This window comes from Lobosporangium transversale (genome assembly GCF_002105155.1).
Source record: "Lobosporangium transversale strain NRRL 3116 chromosome Unknown BCR41scaffold_78, whole genome shotgun sequence".
NCBI lineage: Eukaryota > Fungi > Mortierellomycota > Mortierellomycetes > Mortierellales > Mortierellaceae > Lobosporangium > Lobosporangium transversale.
In genome coordinates this window covers 1-22,039 of record NW_019029056.1, presented here as the reverse complement: position 1 = coordinate 22,039, position 22,039 = coordinate 1, and the positions used below count along the sequence as shown (strand labels likewise).

General features: G+C 40.9%; 6 protein-coding genes across 6 annotated transcripts; 1 reads left to right on the top strand and 5 right to left on the bottom strand.

Moving 5' to 3' along the window:
• Positions 1 to 633: 633 nt before the first annotated feature.
• BCR41DRAFT_426770 (hypothetical protein) lies at positions 634 to 2,890 on the top strand (the record flags this gene model as incomplete). Its single annotated transcript, XM_022030776.1, has 8 exons — positions 634 to 781; positions 885 to 1,023; positions 1,144 to 1,534; positions 1,710 to 1,944; positions 2,077 to 2,087; positions 2,214 to 2,408; positions 2,533 to 2,754; positions 2,879 to 2,890. The coding sequence occupies 8 exons, from the start codon at positions 634 to 636 to the stop codon at positions 2,888 to 2,890; spliced, it is 1,353 nt and encodes a 450-aa protein (XP_021875486.1).
• A 75-nt stretch (positions 2,891 to 2,965) lies between these two features.
• BCR41DRAFT_426769 (hypothetical protein) lies at positions 2,966 to 5,414 on the bottom strand. Its single transcript, XM_022030775.1, has 7 exons — positions 5,105 to 5,414; positions 4,794 to 4,953; positions 4,314 to 4,704; positions 3,931 to 4,216; positions 3,785 to 3,795; positions 3,417 to 3,611; positions 2,966 to 3,293 (listed from the first exon to the last, which is right to left on the bottom strand). The coding sequence occupies exons 1-7, from the start codon at positions 5,250 to 5,252 to the stop codon at positions 3,060 to 3,062; spliced, it is 1,425 nt and encodes a 474-aa protein (XP_021875485.1). The 5' UTR covers positions 5,253 to 5,414; the 3' UTR covers positions 2,966 to 3,059.
• A 3,009-nt stretch (positions 5,415 to 8,423) lies between these two features.
• On the bottom strand, positions 8,424 to 10,860 carry BCR41DRAFT_426768 (hypothetical protein). The gene is made up of 7 exons (XM_022030774.1): positions 10,582 to 10,860; positions 10,328 to 10,487; positions 9,849 to 10,239; positions 9,413 to 9,698; positions 9,268 to 9,278; positions 8,919 to 9,113; positions 8,424 to 8,796 (listed from the first exon to the last, which is right to left on the bottom strand). The coding sequence occupies exons 1-7, from the start codon at positions 10,727 to 10,729 to the stop codon at positions 8,563 to 8,565; spliced, it is 1,425 nt and encodes a 474-aa protein (XP_021875484.1). The 5' UTR covers positions 10,730 to 10,860; the 3' UTR covers positions 8,424 to 8,562.
• A 3,543-nt stretch (positions 10,861 to 14,403) lies between these two features.
• Positions 14,404 to 16,819, bottom strand: BCR41DRAFT_426767 (hypothetical protein). Its single transcript, XM_022030773.1, has 7 exons — positions 16,526 to 16,819; positions 16,206 to 16,365; positions 15,719 to 16,109; positions 15,330 to 15,615; positions 15,196 to 15,206; positions 14,829 to 15,023; positions 14,404 to 14,717 (listed from the first exon to the last, which is right to left on the bottom strand). Exons 1-7 carry the CDS (start codon positions 16,677 to 16,679, stop codon positions 14,484 to 14,486), a joined length of 1,431 nt encoding a protein of 476 aa, XP_021875483.1. The 5' UTR covers positions 16,680 to 16,819; the 3' UTR covers positions 14,404 to 14,483.
• Positions 16,820 to 18,759: 1,940 nt separating this feature from the next.
• On the bottom strand, positions 18,760 to 20,979 carry BCR41DRAFT_402155 (hypothetical protein; the record flags this gene model as incomplete). Its single annotated transcript, XM_022029281.1, has 8 exons — positions 18,760 to 19,008; positions 19,128 to 19,322; positions 19,530 to 19,540; positions 19,697 to 19,920; positions 19,961 to 19,983; positions 20,093 to 20,483; positions 20,569 to 20,707; positions 20,832 to 20,979. 8 exons carry the CDS (start codon positions 20,977 to 20,979, stop codon positions 18,760 to 18,762), a joined length of 1,380 nt encoding a protein of 459 aa, XP_021875482.1.
• A 479-nt stretch (positions 20,980 to 21,458) lies between these two features.
• BCR41DRAFT_426765 (hypothetical protein) lies at positions 21,459 to 21,996 on the bottom strand (the record flags this gene model as incomplete). The annotated part of the gene is made up of 2 exons (XM_022030772.1): positions 21,815 to 21,996; positions 21,459 to 21,692 (listed from the first exon to the last, which is right to left on the bottom strand). Exons 1-2 carry the CDS (start codon positions 21,968 to 21,970, stop codon positions 21,459 to 21,461), a joined length of 390 nt encoding a protein of 129 aa, XP_021875481.1. The 5' UTR covers positions 21,971 to 21,996.
• Between the last annotated feature and the right edge of the window lie 43 nt (positions 21,997 to 22,039).

Sequence of the window (22,039 nt, the reverse complement as noted above, 5' to 3'; positions counted from 1 at the left end):
ATTGTATCCAGGTATAGGTCAGACCACTGAGTAAAGATACGTAGTGTGGATCATGAGCAAGTGTACTGTGGGTCCCCTCGGTTCTATGTTGCAGACCAAGTTTTACGTATGCTGTTGTAATAACGTATGACTGAGCAAGTGGGCAAATGGTGACTATGCTAATTCGACAATATCTTCATATACTCATTCAGCTAGAAATTCAGAATGCGGCCCAGAAGGTACAACTGGAATGTGTCAGGAAATCCGAGACTTACCATTTCCTTGGAGGACTGTGGGAAACCCTTTCAATAACTTACTGAAACCCCTTGATTATATACATGCACACATGCTACATGTCTCGGGAAGGGCAGTATTGAGTGAGGGCAAATGTCACGCATTGCTTGCATAAGATTTCTGCTGCGCGATAGAGAAGGAACCCCTGCTTGAGAGAATCACAGACGCGCTACAGAATGAATTCTGTTTTGCATGCTTTTGTCAATCAAATGCCACAGAGGCAAATGAATAAAAAGAGCATCCCAATGCATCTGAAAACTCATTCATCTCTCCATTTGTCTTTGTGTTGATTCTCCTTTTCCGTCTCTCCACTCCTTTATACTATCTTATTGCGATCGGCACTACTTATAAGAAGCAATAATGCCATCAGAACATCCTTCACCAGCCAGCAAACCCACAGTAATAATCGTAGGGGCTGGTATCGCCGGACTCACATTAGGCATCCTTCTTGAGAAGGCTGGTGTCCCATACGAGATCTATGACCGCATAACTGAAGTCAAGCCCTTTGGTATGGGGGAAAAAAAAGGATCATGCACACAATTAACTTACAATATCTTTGTCCAACCTAACCCGCTGTCTTTAAAAAAAAGGGTCTGCATTGTCCCTCATAGCGAATGTAACACCATTGTTCAAACAGATTGGTATTTACGACGAGTTTGTCAGCCTTGGAAAGCCCTGCTATTCAATCGATCAATATAATGAGAACCGCAAATTAGAATTTTCGATGGATTTCAAGAAAGCTACCAAGATGTAAGGGAGCGAATGCTATTGCAGAATACATATGCTGTATGAGCTCAAACCATTTCCCACTCTTTTTTTTTTTTTTTTTTTTTTTTGACATTATTTATCTTCTTTGTCTTATTACTGTAGGGGAGGTTTCCCCGGTTATATCGTCTCCCGTTCAGCCTTTCATGACTTGCTATTCCGACAGATCCCGCCTAACAAAATCTTCCTAGGAAAGCGAGTCCTATCCATAAAGCAGAATCTGCAGAATGGTGTCCAAATCCAGTTCTCAGATAGGACAGTTGCAGAAGGTGATATCCTTGTTGGTGCTGACGGTGCTTATAGTACGGTTCGGCAGAGCCTCTATGAATCACTAAAGAAAGAAGGTCGGCTACCATCTTCAGATGACGGAGCTTTACCATTCACCTCTGTTTGTCTTGTCGGACAGACTAAACCAATGGATCCTGAAAGATATCCAGAGCTATCCAATCCTATCTGTTATTATAGGTCGGTTACTGGAGATAATAAACCATACTCTGTAAGTAAATTGAGAAATACATAAAATGATTCTATGAAGATAGACCCTGAAAAGAGAAGCTTACCTTTTAAGCTCTTTATTGTTATATGATATGTATATTTTACTATTCCTCTGTGGACGAGAGTGGGGTCATTTCACTATGAAAAACAATACCTTTTGTTGGCTTGTAATCCAGTACCTGGACAGTGAAAGCTCCAAGAGTCATGATAGTTTCCGAAACTCGGAATGGGGCCCTGAAGCTGCAAATGCAATGTGTAAAGAAGTTCGAGGCTTCCCATTCCCTGGCGGAAAGGACAATGATATGACCATTGGAGATCTCATCGACAACACACCGCTGATTTCCAAGGTCATGCTTGAGGAGAAAGTGTTTGATACATGGTATTCGGGAAGGACGGTCTTGATTGGGGATGGTAATGCTACTCGCTGATAATATCTTGTTATTGTATGTATATAATATTATTTTCTTGGAAGCTTTGTTTTTCATATTCTCACTTTTGTTTGTGTACGTTATGATCATTCCTTTATTTATCCTGCATGACTAGCTTGCCACAAGGTAGCGTACTTTCTGGATATAAATTGGCCATAGGCAAGGAAAAATCCTGAGATATCCTCTAATCCAGGTACAACAAGTTCCTTACTAACAATGAGCATCATGTGTATTTTGACCTCTATTGGATAGGCTCACCCAGCTAGCGGTTCTGGTGCTATGAATGCAATGCAGGATGCGTTGGCGCTGGCAAACTGGATTAGTGTATTAGATTCAAAAGAAAGCAAGGAGATGAGCCAAATCTTCAAAGAGTATAAAGCAGAGCGCTACCCAATTGCTAAGGCTAGTTTTGCACAGGGACGGACGCTATCCAGGGTGACTGAGAAGGTAAGGTTTATATTGTTCAAACATGTTGTCAACCATTGTGTCTCTTAATGGAGGGAGCAAAATGGAGAGGTCGTTTATTTACCAGTGAATTGCTTTCTAACGTTAATCAACTTGATAAATACAGGGTCCGAAGGCTAGGATTACTCGCTATGCCACTAAAAAGATGCCGACCTGGCTCTGGGACATTTTAATTAAGCGTATGCTGGAGTCACGTCCTCAAGTGTCGTTCTTGCCTCTGATAGAGGATAAAGGGACTGTGCCACCAAAGTACCAGCCTAGCCTTCATAAAACATTGGCGATAAGGAAGGCTAGAGAAGCTGTGGAAGCAAGGCTAGCAACCGTGACAGTAAGTTAGCAAGAGAGAGGTTAAGATAAAGAGAAAGTAACCTAAGCTATGGACTAAGGAATGGAAAACAATGAGTTTCTCCCTCCAGCCTCTCCAAAATAAATAATAATAATAATTTCTATAGACGTTTGTTTGAAGGTTTTGGCTATAACCTTGTTTTATTTCACTGCAGAATCAGCTGTGCGACGCGTTAAATATCATATTCAGCATTCTGTTATATCCTTGAGAGAGACACATCATTTCCTCTTTCTTTACTTTTAGTCTTTATACCATCTTCCTCATTTTGTGTATGTAAGATTTTTCTATTACTTCGCTGTAACTGTGGTTGACATTTTTCCTTCCGCAGCTTCTCTCGCCTTTCTGATTGCTAATGTCTTTTGAAGGCTTGGTTGATACTTTGGTGGCACAGTTCCTTCGTCCTCTACAAGTGGCAAGAATGACACTTGAGGACGCGATTCTATCATGCTCCTAATCAAAATGTTCCAGAGCCAGGCCGGCATATTTTTGCTGACGTAGCGAGTAATCCTTGCGACTAAACCCTGTATTTATCAAACATTTTAGTGATAGAAAGTAATACAAAAAACAAAGGCTTCTTTAGCATTTTACTTCCTTCATCAAGATACACAATAGATGGCAATATGTTTTATCCTTAAAAATATTACCCTTTCTGTCACTCTGGATAGTGCTCGTGCTTGCGCAAAACTAGCCTTAGCAACTGGGTAACGCTCTGCTTTATACTCTTTGAAGGCTTTTGTCATTTCTTTGACCGCTGTTGAATCTAGTACACTAATCCAGTTTGCCAGTGCCACTGCATCCTGGATTGCATTGATAGCCCCAGTGCCACCAGTTGGGTGGATCTATTTAATAAAAAGAAGGGATATCAATACAATCATGATATTCGCTATAAGAAAGAATCGGTTTGATATATATTCTGCATATGTTCAAGTAAGGAGAGAGTACCATTGTTCATACTCTTTTTTTTTTATTTTTTTTTATTTTTTTTTTAGCTTATACTTAGATAGTACGCTACCTTGTGACAAGCTATTCATGTATAAAAAATTGCAGAAAAACAAGTGAAGAGAGGAAAGAGCATGAGAAACAAAGTATTGCTGCAATATTGCTAAGCATAATATTATATGTCAGCAATAACACGATATAATCAACGATTAGCATTACCATCCCCAATCAGAACCGTCCGCCCGGAATACCATGTATCAAACACTTTCTCCTCAAGCATGACCTTGGAGACAAGCGGTGTGTTGTCGATGAGGTCTCCGATAGTCAAGTCGTTATTTTTGCCTCCAGGCAATGGAAAGTCGCGAACCTCTTTACACATTGCGTTTGCAGCTTCAGGGCCCCATTCTGAGTTTCGGAAACTGTCGTGGCTCTTAGAGCTTTCGCTATCCAGGTACTGGATTACGCCCCAACAAAAGATATTACCTTTTACTGTCAAGTACGCCCACTCTCATCCACAAAGAGTCAAAAAAAAAAAAAAAAAAAAAAAAAAAAAAGGTAAGATTTTGTAATTCAAGACAAATTTTATATCTCCAAATACTTACGGAGTATGGCTTGTTGTCCCCAAAGACCCTTGGGAAATGACAGATGGGGTCAGCTAATTCCGGATATTTTTCGGGGTCCATTGGTTTGGTCTGTCCAACTAGGCAAACACAGTTGAATGGTAAAGCCCCATCATCTGAAGTTGGTAATTGGCCTTCTTTCTTTAGTGAGTCATAGAGACTTTGTCGGACAGCGCTATAAGCTCCGTCGGCCCCAACAAGGATATCGCCTTCTGCAGTTGACTTATCCGAGAAATGAACCTTGACACCATCCACTGGACTCTGTTTTATGGACAATACTCTCTTTCCAAGGAAGATTTTGTTTGACGGGATCTGTCGAAGCAATAGGTCATAAAAAACTGAGCGAGAGATTATATATCCTGGAGACCCTCCCCTAGAATAGTAAAAGATATAAGAGTAAGAGTTGTACCCGTACAACATAAGTTTATTGCATTTGTTTCTCAAAGTTGCCATAGATCTTACATCTTGGCGCCTCCCCTGAAATCCATCGAATATTCCAATTCACGATCCTCATTGTAATGATGTACAAAATGTGAGAGCTTCCCAAGGCTGACAAGCTCATCATAAATGCCAATTTGTTTAAACAGCGGTGCTACATTCGCTATCAACGACAATGCAGATCCTTTTTTTTTTTTTTTTTTTTTTTTTTTTTGACGAAGTTCATCAGGTTGCAATCGAGCACAGAAAAAAGAAATTGTTAATATGGATTGTAATAATAAAAATGCTCGGGATCATTTTTAGTAGCATGAATGGTATGGATTTCTTTTCCTTACCCAACGGTTTGACTTCAGTCATGCGGTCATAGATCTCGTATGGGACACCAGCCTTCTCAAGAAGGATGCCTAATGTGAGTCCGGCGATACCAGCCCCTACGATTATTACTGTGGGTTTGCTGGCTGGTGAAGGATGTTCTGATGGCATTATTGCTTCTTATAAGTAGTGCCGATCGCAATAAGATAGTATAAAGGAGTGGAGAGACGGAAAAGGAGAATCAACACAAAGACAAATGGAGAGATGAATGAGTTTTCAGATGCATTGGGATGCTCTTTTTATTCATTGCACCTTTGAAAGTTACTTTGAAGCGCGGCGGTTGGAACTCTATGCAGGAGTGCATGTACTGTACTTTGTGCATAAATGCCTCCCTCGGATGAAGGATTCATAATCTTGTTCGTATTCTACATGAACATGTACAGTCACCTGAAATAAAGTTTGGACAAAATGGATTTTCTTGATTTTTTTTTGAACAACCTGGACAAACAGCTCATATGCAACATACATAAAGACTTCATCAATACACATGAAATTTTACATGCTCACTAAAGAGGTCAATACTGTTATTTATTGGGGTTTTGAAGACGGCATTGTTAGAGTAGCAAAAGTGCCATGTAGGTTCAATAGTGAGTGTTCCTACCATCGACCCCATTCACTTCTTCCAGCCTTTCGGGCATGGTAGCGACAAGGCTGGCAGCCTCTCTTGCGGTAAATTATTCCACTCTTCGATAAGAGCCCGTGTGAGAGTGGGAAGATCTCTTGGCCCTTTAGCGCGCCTATCGAGTGCATCCGCAAGAAGTGACCATACATGTTCAATAGGGTTCAAATCTGGGGAGCATGAAGGCCAGTCTGAAATCCTCGGGATGCTGTTTTTTTCGCGCCATTCTTTTGCAATCTTACAAGTATGAACTGGAGCATTATCCTCCATAAGTATGCCATCCCCTACCTCAGCCATAAATCTGGCTAGCTCGCCTTGATATACATCTTCCACGAAACACCGTCCATCTTTACGACCTCTTTCAAATACAACCAACCGAGACTTTCTGGTTGCTGTGAACGCCCCCCAGACCATCAGAGTTGTTCTACCACTTTTGAAAGTGGGTGGGAGGCAATCATGATCGTACTTTTCCTCTACTTTACGCCAAACTCTTATTTGACGAAAATGCTCACCAACTTCAAATGATTCGTCAGTCCAAACTACCCGATTCCAGTCTTCCATGGACCAACTCATATATTTTTTGACAAACTGCAGCCTCCTTTTTATATGTCCTTCTTTTAAGAATGGTTTTTTTACTGCAATCCGGCTGAAAATACCCAGTGAATGCAATGCCTTCGCAACTGTCCTCTCGCAAACTTTGTTCGGCAATTGGTTAGTGATATCATTAAGAGTACACCTTCTATTCTGCTTAGTATGGCGAACGATGCTCCTGAGGTCCCGTTCACTTAGTACTTTGGGCCGTCCTGGGATCGGAGTGCAAGCAGTGGTGCCTCTTTCTTGGTACACCCTGATAATATTAATAACAGAGGTTCGGGGTACACCGCGTTGCAATGCGATTTCCGCAGCCTTCATGCCCGCGAGGTGCATTCCAACGATGATACCTTTATTCTCAATGTCTAAGTGTCTCGCCATGGTGGTTTACTCAAGCTGTTTGTATGTGAAAAACAGGAAGGAAAGAGATTGAAGGAAACGCTTCCCTACGTAACTATTTCAATATTTTATTTTTTTGTCCAATCTTTGTTTCAGGTGACTGTACATCCTATCAAATGAAACCAGAGCAAATAGAGGAATGATGCACAGCAGTAGTCTAAACGTTACAACAATCAATGTATGAAATGACTGGGCATTATTCTCCCCGGAATCATCCTTTCCGAACCATGTATCGAAGGCTTTATCCTTCAATACGCTTCTGGAGGGCAACGACGGATTTTCGATGACGTTTTCAACAGTCAAATCGTTATCCTTACTTCCAGGTAATGGGAAGCCTTGGCCTCTTGAGATATTACAATTACAACTTTAGGACCTCATTCTGAGTTTTGGAGGCTGTCATGATTCTTTAAACTTTCACTGTTCAAGTATAGAGTCATACTCCGACAGAACATTTTCTTTTACCTTCATATGCTCCCACTTCCATCTAGATTTGTTATTCCTGGTGGCCATTGGAAAATCTGAGCTCTGAAAATTTTTCAGGATTCATTGATCTGTCCCACAAGACTAACACAGGTGAATTGTAAAGCTCTATCATCTGAAGCTGGCAAGTGGCCTTTGCTATTTATTGACCCATAGAAGTTTTGTTGGACAGAGTCAATAAGGATATCGCCTTCTACAATCCTCTTGTCTGCGTATTGGACCTGAGCGCCATTCTCTAGACTGTTTTATGGATAAGACTCATGTTCCAAGGGAGTTTATTGGACGGACCCCGCCGAAGCAATACATCATGAAGGATTAACAATAGATTATGTAAATTGGGGATCTTTCACCAAAGAAGCAATATCATAATAATAGAAGAGCCCATACAGTCCATCAACGTGTATTACAATACTATTTATTTCTGTGATGGCTGGCTGCTAAGAATTGCTTTCCAAGGCTGCCATACTCGTCGTAAGCACCACGATGACGCCGCATTTGTTATTAGGGAACATAGTTGGGCGAAGCAATGGAGATCGTTAATATATATTAGTAATTGAACGGTATGAACTTTATTTTATTTTAAATCCAAGTAGTCGACTTTAGCTATATTGTCAAAAGCCTAATATGAAACGCAAGCTTTTTCAAAAAGAATGGTGAATGTGAGTTCATCAATGCCAACTCTGAAGACCAACATTGTGGGTTCATTCTCTAGTATGAACAAAGGGCTCTTTGTTAGCACCATTTTATCTTATTTATAATGTCGATACCATAAGATAGAAGAAAGTAGGTAATTGGAGAAGCGAAAAAAGGCGTCAGTGCAAGACGAAGGAAGAAATGAATGAGAGAGGAGCAGTTAGCATCCGGTCAAAGAATAGGCTAAAGAACGTATCTAGATGGCAAGGTGCAGCACAACAGTCGGATGGGAGAAGACATGGAACCGCTAATCACTAGCGACATAGCAGTCCTTCTCCCATATACAAAGCGGTTCAGGCCTTGAAGTTTAAATATTCTTCATGAAGGGCAACAAGAGCCGCCCGGAGTGAGCTACCGGCAGGCCATAGAACACATAATGAGGAACATATCTCTCTTTAGGCGGCTTGAGCAATTATTGAGATACCCCTACACGAAGTACATACAAGTCTCCAATAATGGAATAGCACATCATAAAAAAAGGTAGAAAACTGCTTTAATATGGGGCGCCTAACGAGCTACGTGAGTCGCTGAATAATGGGTTCAGCTCTTCTTTAGTCCTTGAAGGGACATCCATTACATCCATTCCTTTGTCCCTAACTTAGGCTACATTCCCTTCATTTCATCATAACAGCTCTTCTATCAGAGCGCTGTAGCGGCAGCTGTCTGTGTCACTTCTGCAGCTTCCCTTGTTTTCCTGATTGCCAATGTTTTTTGAAGACTTGGTTGATACTTGGGTGGCACAGTCCCTTTGTCCTCTACCAGTGGCAAGAACGACACTTGAGGACGCGATTCTACCATGCGCTTAATCAGAATGTTCCAGAGCCAGGCCGGTGGGTTCTTACTGATGTAGCGAGTAATCTTGGCAGCTATACCCTGGATTGCCAAGAGAATTAGCACCAGAAATTGATACTTTACATGAATAAATACATTCTTCACCTTTATACTTCATCTAGACGTATCCCTGGCCGATAACGTTTGAGTCTTATTAGCATTACCTTCTCTGTCACCCTGGATAGTGTCCGTCCTTGTGAAAAGGCAGTCTTGGCAACTGGGTAACGCTCTGCTTTATACTCTTTAAAAGCTTTTGTTATTTCGTCGACTGCTGTTAAGTCAAGAACACTAATCCAATTTGCTAGCGCCACCGCATCCTGGATTGCATTCATAGCACCAGCACCGCTAGCTGGATGAATCTATCGAACAACATCAACAATGCAAGTATGCAAATGGTACTCATTGTCATTAAGGAACGGTCTCTTGCATATACTTCTTTCAAGTAAGAGAAAGAATTTCAATAGTCTTCATTGTCTAGATCATTTTTGAGCTTATATGTAGATAGCACGGTACCTTATGACAAGCTATTCGTGCAGAACAAACAAACAAAAAAGTGCGAGGAGAAGGGGAAGTATGAGAAACATAACACAGCTGTAATATGGCCAGTTATAATGTTATATTCCAACAATAATGAGATATAGGCAATGGCTAGTATTACCGTCTCCAATCAGAACCGTCCTTCCGGAATACCATGTATCAAAGACTTTCTCCTCAAGCATGACCTTGGAGACAAACGGTGTGTTGTCGATGAGGTCTCCGATGGTCATATTATTACTCTTGCCACCGGGAACTGGAAGGTCTTGGACCTCTTGACACATTACGTTTGCAGCTTCAGGGCCCCATTCTGAGTTTCTGAAATTATCATGGCTCTTGGAGCTTTCGCTGTCGAGATACTGGGTTACAGCCCAACAGAAGACATTACCTTTCGTTGTCATATACCCCCACTTGCATCCGCAGAGGAAAAGCATCATTTTTTTTTTTTTTTTTTTTTTTTTTTTAAAAAAAAAAAAGAATAAAAAAGGTTGGCTTCTGATTAAAGGGTTGAGTCACATAGATTCATTCTTATGTATTTCTGCTCTTCTCAGCTTACTTACAGCGTAGGGTTTGTCAGCCTCGGTGACCGATCTGAAATGACATTTGGGATCGGCTAGTTCTGGATATTTTTCAGGATCCATTGGTTTAGTCTGGCCCACAAGGCAAACACAAGTGAACGGTAAAGCTCCATCATCAGAAGCTGGTAATTGTCCTTCGCTCTTTAATGAGTCATAGAGGCTTTGTCGGACAGCACTATAAGCACCATCAGCTCCAACAAGAATATCACCTTCTGCAATTGTCTTATCCGCGAATTGGATTTGGACACCATTTTGTAGGCTTTGCTTTACGGACATGACTCGCTTTCCTAGAAAGAGTTTGTTAGGTGGGATCTGTCGATACAGCAAATCATAAAAAACCGAACGAGAGATGATATATCCTGGGAATCCTCCCCTGAAACAACAGTAGTAATTGATAATTAATCAATGTGAAATGAAGAAAAGATTTTGCTTTGTTTTCATAAAGTCGCCATAGCCCTTACATCTTGGCGCCTCCACTGAAATCCAATGAATACTTGAATTTACGGTCCTTGTCATAGTGGTCGATTGTACTGGAGACCTTTCCAAGACTGATGAACTCATCATAAATACCAATTTGTTTGAACAATGGCGCTACATTCGCCATGAGTGACAGTGCAAATCCTTAATAAGACAGTAAAGGAGATCGTCAGTTTGTATTGCAATTTTCAAGATGGAAACATAAACATGTGTATATGAACTCTAATCTTTTTCTTACCCAAGGGTTTTACTTCAGTCATGCGGTCATAGATCTCGTATGGGACACCAGCCTTCTCAAGAAGGATGCCTAATGTGAGTCCGGCGATACCGGCCCCTACAATTAGTACTGTGGGTTTGCTGGCTGATGGAGGATGCTCTGATGGCATTGTCGTTTCTTATAAACAGATCGATCGCAATGATAATATAAAGGAGTGGAAAGGTGAAAAAGGAGAATCAACACAAAGAATGGAGAGCTGAATGAGTTTTCAGATGCATTGGGATGCTCTTTTTATTCATTGCACATCCTTACTTAGTGCATTTGTAGCACCTGATGGATATTGATAAGACCATGTAAAAGCTTTCTTTCTGCATAGAGTTCCAACAGATGCGCTACACAGGAGTAGATTAGCTGTCCGCACAGCAGTATTTTACAAACAATTTGTGTGACATTGCCATCCTTAATCAAAACTAAACCATCGAGGACTGGCAATGATTAGTCCCGGGATTCCTGACGCATTCCAGTAATTCCGGGAGCCCGTTCTGAGTTTCAAACTGAATGGTGTGCACTGACTGAAGGTATTGTCGAAACTGGACATTAACCACTTGCTCAGTCCACATGTTATTACAACAATTAACGCAAAGTTTGATTGCAGCATTATAGGACAAGGAAGCTCATGATATATTTGTACATTCACTCAGTGACCTAACCAATACCTGGATAAAATGTATCGACAATGTAATCATGGGTCAGAAGGTAATGGTAGTCTTTGGAGTTGCCAATCAGACGCAGGAGACGTGGAATGATATTTTTGCAAAAGCAATAAAGTAAATAGACCGGTGGGAATAATGTCCACAATTGGGGGGAATGTGACATAAAAGCGATGGGTATTTCTCGAGGATACATGCCCAGCAGAACATCAAGAGTTTGAAAGGTTGTCTCCGCAGCACCAATATTAGGTATTAGCCTTAAAAATATGTCCTGCCTTTGTTATTATGTCGAAGAACAAGCTAGAGGAAGCATAAAGATTACAGCAATCGGGCGAAGACATGGGATCACGGCTGGAAGGGGCATAGTAATGCTTCTCTGGCCCCCAAGCAAGGATGACAGTATATGAATGGCCGTGTATTAAGTGACGATGGGTAAAAGTGCGACAAAACGTAAATCACCCACGTAGAGTAGTAATGGCAAAGAGAGCGAGTGGACACGAAGTAGAGTCCTCGCCAAAAAGTCGTAAACTAATATATTTTTCAAGATTTTAAATTGAATAAAATACCCCATTTTTAAATACCGAAAAAACACGTACAAAACTCAAAATTTTAATTTTTTCGAAAGCGTTTTCTATTATCAATGAGACGCTCCTCCTCAGACTCACTATCCTCCACTAAATTGAATACGGCTCCAACATCTTGGACAAGATCCTCTATCTCAGACTCTAGGGTAACGGCATCGGCTTCATCCTGGTTCACTACTCTATCAAGTTCCATGTCCCCCTCGTAGCTGTCCACTCTAATCGTGTCTTCCAAGTCCTCAACAGTCTCCTGTTAATCAGTGGCCTCTTGATAAACTTCTTGATCAAAGGTTTCTGCTTGTACACGACCTCTCTCATTGTAGTACCTCATACCAATTTTCACAGATTTTTCCATACAGAGTAGAAGACTCTACACGGAATCTTGGCAAACAAGCTGAGTAGCCTTTTCTTAAGTAACAAGGCTGTCATTGTCGTCCTTGCTTTTGAAGCGATAATATTTTTCACGACAGCCCAGATCTTTTCAATAGGCTGTAGCTCGCAATGGTACGGTGGGGTCTTGAGTATTTCATGACCGCCGTTCTCCTGGGCAATCCTGCTGACAGAAAAATACGACTCGTCAGGAATTGCGCTAATCAATCCCATAAGCTCGTCTTTATTTAATGCTTTTCCATCTTCCCTCGTTGGAATAGCAATATTTTTATCCGCAAGCCATGCTTTGATAGTCGCCACAGTGTCTCTCTTAGTCGGCTTTTTATTTTCCTTGTGGAAATGATATGAAGCGCCATCAAGATGGATTTGGCAAGGTCCAAGTCCCATCTGGTTGAGATTCTCACAAAGTCGTTTAAATATACTATCAAATATATTGGCGTTGAAATTCCCATGATAGTCGTGATCCGTGGCCACAACTCCTGCGTCCCTGATCTCTACTGGCACATCGGCCCACAGCTCAGCCTCCTGTTCTTGGCCTTTCTTCGATTGTGGCTTTGGCCCTTTAGCTGGCCAGACATACACGCTGCCCCTGACAAATTTGCCCTCGACTTTTTTCATGGTTTCATCATAGTACACAACGAACGCCGCGAATATAACCACTATTGGTTTCCTTTCCGCGTCGTTAACAACGCCACCACGCCTTTGGACCCAACGTCTTGCTGCAGCATGGTCAATGTGGCAATAGGATTCATCAAGGAAGACCTCTGGCATTTTAGGCACCCAATTTCCGTCAATAAATCTTAAATTCTTGAGGCGCCGCTCAAGGTAAGTTGCCCGGAATGCGACATTCTCCTTGGAGCCATGCAGGAAGTTCTGTCTAACCCCTTTACTCCAATACAAGCCCATTTTATGAAGATCGCGAGTGATTGACCTCGCTGATCTGCCGATTCCATAGTCTTCTTTAAGTTGGTTAGCGACTATTGCCGCCGAATTAGGGGTCCCAGCCTTGTTTGATTCTACTATGATAGACATCACCTTTGAGCTTACATTCTGATCCATTTATTTCTTTGGGCGTCCAGTTCTTCCACGTTCAGTTCTCTTACATCCCGTTCTTCCACGATCTTTGATATCGAGGATGCCTGTGGTAGCAAGTTTAATTGCTGTCAAACAAGCGTTCCTCCCTACACCCGTCAGAGCCGATAAATTGTCCGCTCTATCAGGAGTTTTCATAAACCACTCTCGAACCGTTTGTGGTGTCTCCTCCGCGGTTATAGCTTTAAAGATATGCGCTATCATAACGTATTCATTACGTGTTATGGTCGCTTTACTGCGAGTAATTTCATCAGCGTCCTTCTGCTCGTTCGACAAGAATGGGTTTGAATCGGCGGAAATGGAAGACTGCCTGGCTTCTTTCTTTGAAGAAACACCCTTGACCCCACGTCTAGGAGGAGTGATCCACCGATATTGTGTGGGTGATCTTTAAGGTGATCTTCGGGGTGGAGCTGCTGATGTTCCTGAAAACCTTAGATCGATAGGGCCTAGCTCGTTATACAGATCACCTAAGTCATCATATGCGGGCAAGTTATGGGTTTCAGGAGGGAAAGACATTTTACTCCTGATAGGTGAGAATATGAATGAGGATGAGGATGAGGATGAGGATGAGGATGAGGATGAGGATGAGGATGAGGATAGTATTGATCAACAGTAATCCATATATATATTTTAAAATATTTGTACGTAAATTTCTTATTTCTCAAAGCTCAATTCAAATTGAGTATTTTAAAAATATATTAGTTTACGACTTTTTTTGGCGAGGACTCTAGTCAATAAACAGACTTTCCTGCTTTATTGGGCTACACAGGCTTAGATAGCGTGGGAAGAAGCAAGGAATATGATTATCAAGGTTCAGGTCTTTGAGGGCTGAGTATTCCTCATGAATGACAACAAGAGTTATTCGGAGCTAAACGCCAACAGCCACATAACGCGTACAAGCGGAGATGAAGTATATCTTCCTAGGGTGTTTATAAATGGTTGTCAACACGAACAACATATACACCCCCCCTAATAATGTGTTTTTTAACTTGCATTGGGAACGGAAGGCACAAACCCGACTAATTAAGTGACATAAGAGCAGCCCTTCCATAAGTCCTACAGACAGTCATCCACTTCTCATTCCTTTATTCTTAATCACCTTAGTCTAGATTATGCTCTCTTTATTTATTTCACTCTAATATCCCCCCTATTAAACCGCTATAGCTGCGGTTGCTTGTCTTGCTTTCGCAGATTCTCTTGCCTTCCTGATCGCCAATGTTTTATGAAGACTAGGCTGATACTTGGGTGGCGCAGCCCCTTTATCTTTTATCAGAGGCAAGAACGACACTTGAGGACGTGACTCCAACATGCGCTTAGTCAAAATGTTCCCAAGCCAGGTTGGCATATTTTTAGTAATATAACGAGTAATCCTTGCCTTGAGGTCCTGTAGTTGTCAAGTGAATTGACATAAGAAAATAATAGTGCAAATATATATATGTCTTAATCATTTCGCCTCTGTCATCAAGATGCACAATGGTTTAATGTATAAACTTACCTTCTCTGTTACTCTAGATAGCATCCGTCCTTGTGCAAAACTAGCCTTGGCAACTGGGTAACGCTCTGCTTTATACTCTTTGAAGGCTTTTGTCATTTCGTCGATCGCTGTTGAATCTAGCACACTAATCCAATTTGCCAATGCCACCGCATCCTGCATTGCATTCATAGCACCAGCACCACTAGCTGGGTGGATCTACCAAGTAAAAAGGAAATAAAAAGGAGGGAATACCAATATAAACATGATATTCGTCGTTAGTAAGAAATGCCTCGTTTTACATTCTCCATTTGTTTAAGTAAGAGAGAGTACCAAGTAGCTTCTATTGTCCAAGCACTTTTTTTCAGCCTATACTCAGATAATACAATACCTTATGACAAGCTACTCATGTATGCCAAAAAAGTGAAGAGGGAAAGAGTATGAGAAACAAAGTACACCTGCAATGTAGTCAAGCATAACATTATATGCCAGCATTAATAAGATATTATCAGTAAGTAGCATTACCATCTCCGATCAAGACCGTCCTTCCCGCATACCATGTATCAAACACTTTCTCCTCCAGCATGACCTTGGAAATCAGCGGCGTGTTGTCAATGAGATCTCCAATGGTCATATCATTATTCTTACCGCCAGGAACTGGAAAGTCTCGGACCTCTTGGCACATTGCAATTGCAGCTTCAGGACCCCATTCTGAATTTCGGAAACTATCATGGCTCTTGGAGCTTTCACTGTCGAGATACTGCGTCACACCCCAACAATAAACATTGTCTTTCACTGTCAAAGTCGCCCACTTGCATCCGCAGAGAAAAAGTAAAAAAAAAGGTAAGCTTCTGCCTATAGGGTTAAGTCGCATAGATTCGTTTTCATGTGTCGCTGATCTCCAGTTTGCTTACAGAGTACGGTTTGTTATCCGCAATAACCGACCTGAAATGACAGATTGGATCGGTTAACTCCGGAAATTTTTCAGTATCCATTGGTTTGGTCTGTCCCACAAGACAAACACAAGTGAACGGTAAAGCTCCATCATCAGAAGCTGGTAATTGTCCTTCGCTCTTTAATGAGTCATAGAGGCTTTGTCGGACAGCACTATAAGCACCATCAGCTCCAACAAGAATATCACCTTCTGCAATTGTTTTATCCGAGAATTGGATTTGGACACCATTTTGCAGACTCTGCTTTATGGCCAGGACCCGCTTCCCTAAAAAGATTTTGTTTGACGGAATCTGTCGAAGCAATAAGTCATAAAAAACCGAACGAGAGATGATATACCCTGGGTATCCTCCTCTAAAGAAATAAAATGGATTGATAGCAGGAAAAAAATAGAAGTTAAGATATAGGTGTAAAATAAAGATAAATATTAAGTTTCGCTATCTTCCTTACATCTTGGTAGCCGCCTTGAAATCCAACGAATAATCAAATTTACGGTCCTCAGTATATTGGTCAATTGAATAGCAGAGTTTCCCAAGGCTGACCAACTCATCATAAATACCAATTTGTTGAAATAATGGTGCTACGTTCGCTATGAGCGATAATGCGGATCCTTTTTTTTTTTTTTTTTTTTTTTTTAATGAGGTTTATCGAAATATAATCCAGTACAGTTAAAAGAAATTGTTATTATGTATTGCAGTAATGGCTACTTTTAGGATCGTTTTTTCGGGAACATAACTGATATGGGTTTCTTTCTTTTTTCCTCTCCCTACCCAATGGTTTGATTTCAGTTGCGCGGTCAAAGATCTCATATGGAACACCAGCCTTCTCAAGTAGATTGGCCAATGTGAGTCCAGCAATACCGGCTCCCACAATCAGCACTGTAGGTTTACTGTCTGGTGTGATTAAAGGATGTTCTGCTGGCATTATTGTTTCTTATAAAGAGCGACAACAGCGACAAGACAATGGAAAGGATTGGGAATTGAAAGAGAAGCACAATGAAGAATGAATGAGTTCCCCGATGCAATGAGATGCTCTTTTTATTCATTGCGCATCCAGTTGCTTTTGCGGCACTTGGTTGAGGAAAAAAAAAAAAAATTTCCAATCGATATCTTTCCTTTCTGTGTAACGCGCGTCTTTTAGAATTCTATGCAGGAGTACATGTGGAAACATGCCTTGGGGCGAAGATACAGGTTATCAACTGTGCTTGTTTACATTCTACTTTAATTTGTCGTTTTGCTGCATTGATATGGATAAATTATTCTGTATTGTGTCCTTCATGGTTGGTTGAATAAACAGTTTGTTTGGTCATTCATGGCACCCCATCTCGATGTGTAAGCATTTCAGTGAATGAGAGTAAGTGCGTTGTATCCTACATGCATGGTCTCAAAAGAATAATGAAAAAGAAGTGCTGTTATCATATTTCTATGCATTCCAGGCTCTCATTCATACGGCACCTGAACGTCAGGTTTTAGTCATCAGATTTCATTGATTTAAATCTAGAGAGGAGACCCCACGCAATTATATTTTATAGCCATGTGGGCCAATATTTCATAGATCAAGTACTGGGTGAGGATTAGGTTCATTGTGTTAGTATTGGATCATATACACTGACCGGGAAACATCCAATTGCCAATGTCCCCTGAAGACTTGATTGGCATATGGGTGGTAAAGTTCCTTTATGTTCTATCAATGACAAGGACCAGACTTGAGAACATGGTCTCAACATACGCTTAACCAAAGTAGTCCAAAGCTTGGCTGGCATATTTTTACTGACGCAGCGAGTAACTTTACTCACCAGATCCCGTATTTGTAAAGGAATAAATATCTTCTTCACCTTTTTGATTTCTTACTAAAAGACACAGCGATCGACAACTTACTTAAACCCTTGTAATGTTGCCTTCTCTGTCACCCTGGATAGCGTCGGATGGGTGGTGGGACTCCATCATTTGAACCCGGTAATTGACCTTGACCCTTCGTGATTCACTTAAGTGATCCATAGAGGCTTTGACGAACAATGATATGAGCACCATCAGTCCTAACAATGATATTACTTTCTAAAATTGTCCTATCAGAAAAATGAGCTTGTAGGCCATTCACTAGACTCTTTTTATGGACAGAACTTGCCTTCCTAAAAGATTTTGCTCAACGGCATTTGATGAAGCAGCAAGTCGTAAAAAACTTATGATGAGAGTGATAAGAATAAAGTTAAAATTAAAAAATCAAACCAAAACAAGGTTTGAGCTCATGCAGCAAGTGTTTCCTTTGGTCTCGACAACGGCCTTGCACTTCAGTAAATACAGTACACAATCCAATGTATGGTCCTCAAAATATTGCTTGTTTGTATAGCAGCCCTTTTTCCAAGGCTGATAAACTCATCATAAATATCATTGCCGCAAGAATAACGTTACATCCACTTTTTTTTCTTTTTGTGGAAATAGTGGGTTATGGTTGGACGGATTGTAATTTTCAAGCATTCTTGTAACCTTAAATGACATGAATTTTTTTCCGCACGCCAAGGGCCATGTGGAAAAGATCTCATATGGAATAACAGCCTCCTCAAGAAAAATGGCTTGTGTGCGTCCAGCAATGTTAGGCCACAACCAGTACTGTAGGCTTAATGTCGTGTGATGCGCTACTGACATTATTTATAATAAGCATCAATAGCGCAAAGATAACAGAAAGAACTAGAGGGACGAAAAAGGTTCATTGTGCATCCAGCTCCAGTTCCTTGTTTGTTGCTTTTGTGGCTCTCAATTGATAAGACCATGCGGATTCCTTTCTGAGCATATTAGATTTCGCACAGCAGCATTCTAGCGCAAACAATAATTGTGACATTTTATACCCCAAGTAAAGCTTTTCTCTTCCAATGTGACCTTGGGAGCGGAAGAAACATGTCTGGTCAACTGCATGGCGCGTTAACTATTAGGTAAAGCCTTCTTTAGTCCTAGAGGGATATATTCATTACTTCTTATACCTCTATCCTTAGTCTGCTCACTTTATTATATTAACAACCCTTATATTCAATCACTATAGGCGCGGTTGCTTGTCTTGCTTCCGTGGTTTCTCTTGCTTTCCTGATCTCTAATGTCCTTTGAAGACTTGGTTGGTACTTGGGTGGCACAGTCCCTTTGTCCTCTACCAGTGGCAAGAACGACACTTGAGGACGCGATTCTATGGCGCGCTTAGTCAAAATATTCCCAAGGCAGGTCGGCATATTTTTTGTGAGGTAGCGAGCAATCGTAGCCCTCAAGCCCTATAATTACCAAAAGAATTAGCATCAGAAAGCGATATTTAAGAGATGTCTTCAGAATTACGATTCCTTCGTCAAGATATACAATGGCTGACAGCTTGTTCTAATAGCAAAAGCCTTACATTCTCTGTTACTCTGGATAACATCCGTCCTCGTGCAAAACTAGCCTTGGCAACTGGGTAACGCTCTGCTTTGTACTCTTTATAAGCTTTTGTTATTTCGTTGGTTGCTGTTGAATCAAGTACACTAATCCAATTTGCCAGCGCCACCGCATCCTGGATTGCATTCATAGCACCAGCACCACTAGCTGGATGGATCTAGCAAATAAAAAAGATGGATACCAATATAAAAATGGTATTCGTAGTGAACAAGGAATAACTCTTTGTATATTCGCCATTTGTTCAAGTAAGAGGAGGGACATCTAATAGTTTTCATTGCATTTGCTCTCTTTCATTTCTTTTTGTCCTCTTTTTTTTTTTTTTTTTTTTTTTTCCTTTTTAGCCTATATCCAGATAGCACGTTACCTTGTGGCAGGCTATTCGTGCAAGACAAGAACGAAATGATGATAATAAAATACAGAAAAACAAGTAAAAAATGAGGAAGAGTATGAGAAACAAAGTGCAGCTGGAATATAGCCAAACATAATAGTATAAACCAGCAGTAATAGGATGCAATCAATGTGTGACATTACCATCCCCAACCAGAACCGTCCTTTCTGAATACCATGTATCAAACACTTTCTCCTCCAACATGACCTTGGAAATCAGTGGCGTGCTGTCAATGAGATCCCCAATGGTCATGTCATTATTCTTGCCGCCAGGGACTGGAAAGTCTTGGACCTCTTTACACATTGCAATTGCAGCTTCAGGACCCCATTCCGAGTTTCGGAAACTATCATGGCTTTTGGAGCTTTCACTGTCCAGGTATTGCACCACACTCCAACAGAATATATTACCTTTGACCGTGAAAATCTTCCACCTACGTCCACGAATAGAATATTAGAATAAGAAAGAATGAAGGGTCAGCTTCCAGGGCTGCAACGCATAGGTCCATTATTATGTCTTCTTTGCTCTATTCAGTTACTTACAGAATAGGGTTTGTTATCTCCAATGACCGAGGTGAAATGGCATTTAGGATCGGCTAGTTCTGGATATTTTTCAGGATCCATTGGTTTAGTCTGTCCCGCAAGACAAACACAAGTGAACGGTAAAGCTCCATCATCAGAAGCTGGCAATTGTCCTTCGCTCTTTAATGAGTCGTAGAGACTTTGTCGGACAGCACTATAAGCGCCGTCAGCTCCAACAAGAATATCACCTTCTGCGATTGTCTTATCCGAGAATTGGAGCTGGACACCATTCTCTAGACTCTGTTTTATGGACACGACTCGCTTCCCTAAAAAGATTTTGTTTGATGGGATCTGTCGAAATAACAAGTCATGAAATGCCGAACGAGAGACAATATATCCTGGAAATCCTCCCCTGAAGTAATAGAATGGAAACAAAAGAACAAATAAGACATAAAATACAACAATGTTAAAAGTTTATTTCGCGCTTTCTTCCTTACATCTGGGTAGTCGCCTTGATATCCATGGAATAATCAAATTTACGATCCTCACTATATTGGTCAATTGAATCGCAGAGCTTCCCAAGCCTAACCAAATCATCATAAATACCAATTTGTTGGAACAACGGCGCTACATTCGCTAAGAGCGACAATGCAGACCCTTTTTTATTATTATTTTTTTTTTTAAAGTGTTTATGTGAGTTAGCATTTTCCAATCTTATTTTTGAACTCAAATGGCGTAAATTCTTTTATTATTTTCTTACCCAAGGGCTTAACTTCAGCCATACGGTCATATATTTCATATGGGACACCAGCCTTCTCAAGAAGAATACCCAAGGTAAGACCGGCAATACCGGCACCTACGATCAGGACTGTGGGTTTGCTGTCTGGCAAAGTATTTGCTGTTGGCATTATTGCTTTTTATAAACAGCGTCGATCGCAATAAAATGATGGAGAAGTGGGGGAGGAAATAAAAAATAGAATGATTAATACAAAGACGGATGGAGAAATGAATGAGTTCCAGATGCATTGAGATACTCTTTTTCTGACTACGCCAAATAATATAAATAAAAAAAGTCCAATCGATTCATTCTGTGTAACGCGTCTTTCACAAAAAATTTCTAGTGCCTCCAATCAAAGAAGAGCCGTCCTCACTTTTAAAAAACTCAATTTGATTTATGAAAGTAGCCACCTTTCTCTCTCTTTTTTTTTTTTTTTTTTTTTTTTTTTTTTTTGTTTCCACACTGGTGATTCCCTTGTTAATGTGTGTGAAGCGTCAAATTTCAGGTAGAGTCTTTTCTCGATCCCAAAAGAGAGATATTCGTAATTTCCTATTTCTTATCCTCAGTTTTAACTATCATCTCCTTTATTCCATTTCAGTATCTTCTCTACTAGAGAGCTGTAGCTGCGGTTACTCGACTTGCTTCTGCAGTCTCTCTTGCTTTCCTGATTGCCAATGTCTTTTGAAGACTTGGTTGGTACTTGGGTGGCACAGTCCCTTTGTCCTCTACCAGTGGCAAGAACGAGACTTGGGGGCGTGATTCTACCATGCGCTTAAGCATAATGCTCCAGAGCCAGCTCGGCATATTTTTAGTGAGGTAGCGAATAATCCTGGCTTTTAGATCCTGTATTTGTCAAGCAAATCGATGTGAGAAGGTAATATGATAAATAAATACACGTTTTGACTATTCTGCTTCTGTCATCAAGATGCACAGTTTTGATAATAAAAACTTGCCTTCTCTGTTACCCTAGATACCGCTCGTGCCTCTGTAAAGGTAGCCATGGCAACTGGGTAACGCTCTGCTCTATACTCTTTGAAGGCTTTTGTTATTTCGTCGGTTGCTGTTGAATCAAGTACACTAATCCAATTTGCCAGAGCCACTGCATCCTGCATTGCATTCATTGCACCAGCACCGCTAGCTGGATGAACCTATCAAATAAAGGGGGAATATCAATAAACACATCGCATTCA

Excerpts from the sequence above, each read along its gene's own strand:
- BCR41DRAFT_426768 (XM_022030774.1), bottom strand. The coding sequence starts at position 10,729 with ATGCCATCAGAGCATCCTCCATCAGCCAGCAAACCCACAGTACTAATT. Across the intron at positions 10,488-10,581 it reads GACTGAAGTAAAACCCTTGG|GATTTGCACTGTCACTCATG; the intron begins GTAAGAAAAAGA and ends TGTCTTATTAAG. Across the intron at positions 10,240-10,327 it reads TTCAGTGGAGGCGCCAAGAT|GGGAGGATTCCCAGGATATA; the intron begins GTAAGGGCTATG and ends CTGTTGTTTCAG.
- BCR41DRAFT_426769 (XM_022030775.1), bottom strand. The coding sequence starts at position 5,252 with ATGCCATCAGAACATCCTTCACCAGCCAGCAAACCCACAGTAATAATC. Across the intron at positions 4,954-5,104 it reads GACTGAAGTCAAACCGTTGG|GATCTGCATTGTCGTTGATA; the intron begins GTAAGGAAAAGA and ends AAAAAAAAAAAG. Across the intron at positions 4,705-4,793 it reads TTCAGGGGAGGCGCCAAGAT|GGGAGGGTCTCCAGGATATA; the intron begins GTAAGATCTATG and ends TTACTATTCTAG.
- BCR41DRAFT_426767 (XM_022030773.1), bottom strand. The coding sequence starts at position 16,679 with ATGCCAGCAGAACATCCTTTAATCACACCAGACAGTAAACCTACAGTG. Across the intron at positions 16,110-16,205 it reads TTCAAGGCGGCTACCAAGAT|AGGAGGATACCCAGGGTATA; the intron begins GTAAGGAAGATA and ends TTATTTCTTTAG. Across the intron at positions 14,718-14,828 it reads TATCTAGAGTAACAGAGAAG|GACCTCAAGGCAAGGATTAC; the intron begins GTAAGTTTATAC and ends TGACAACTACAG.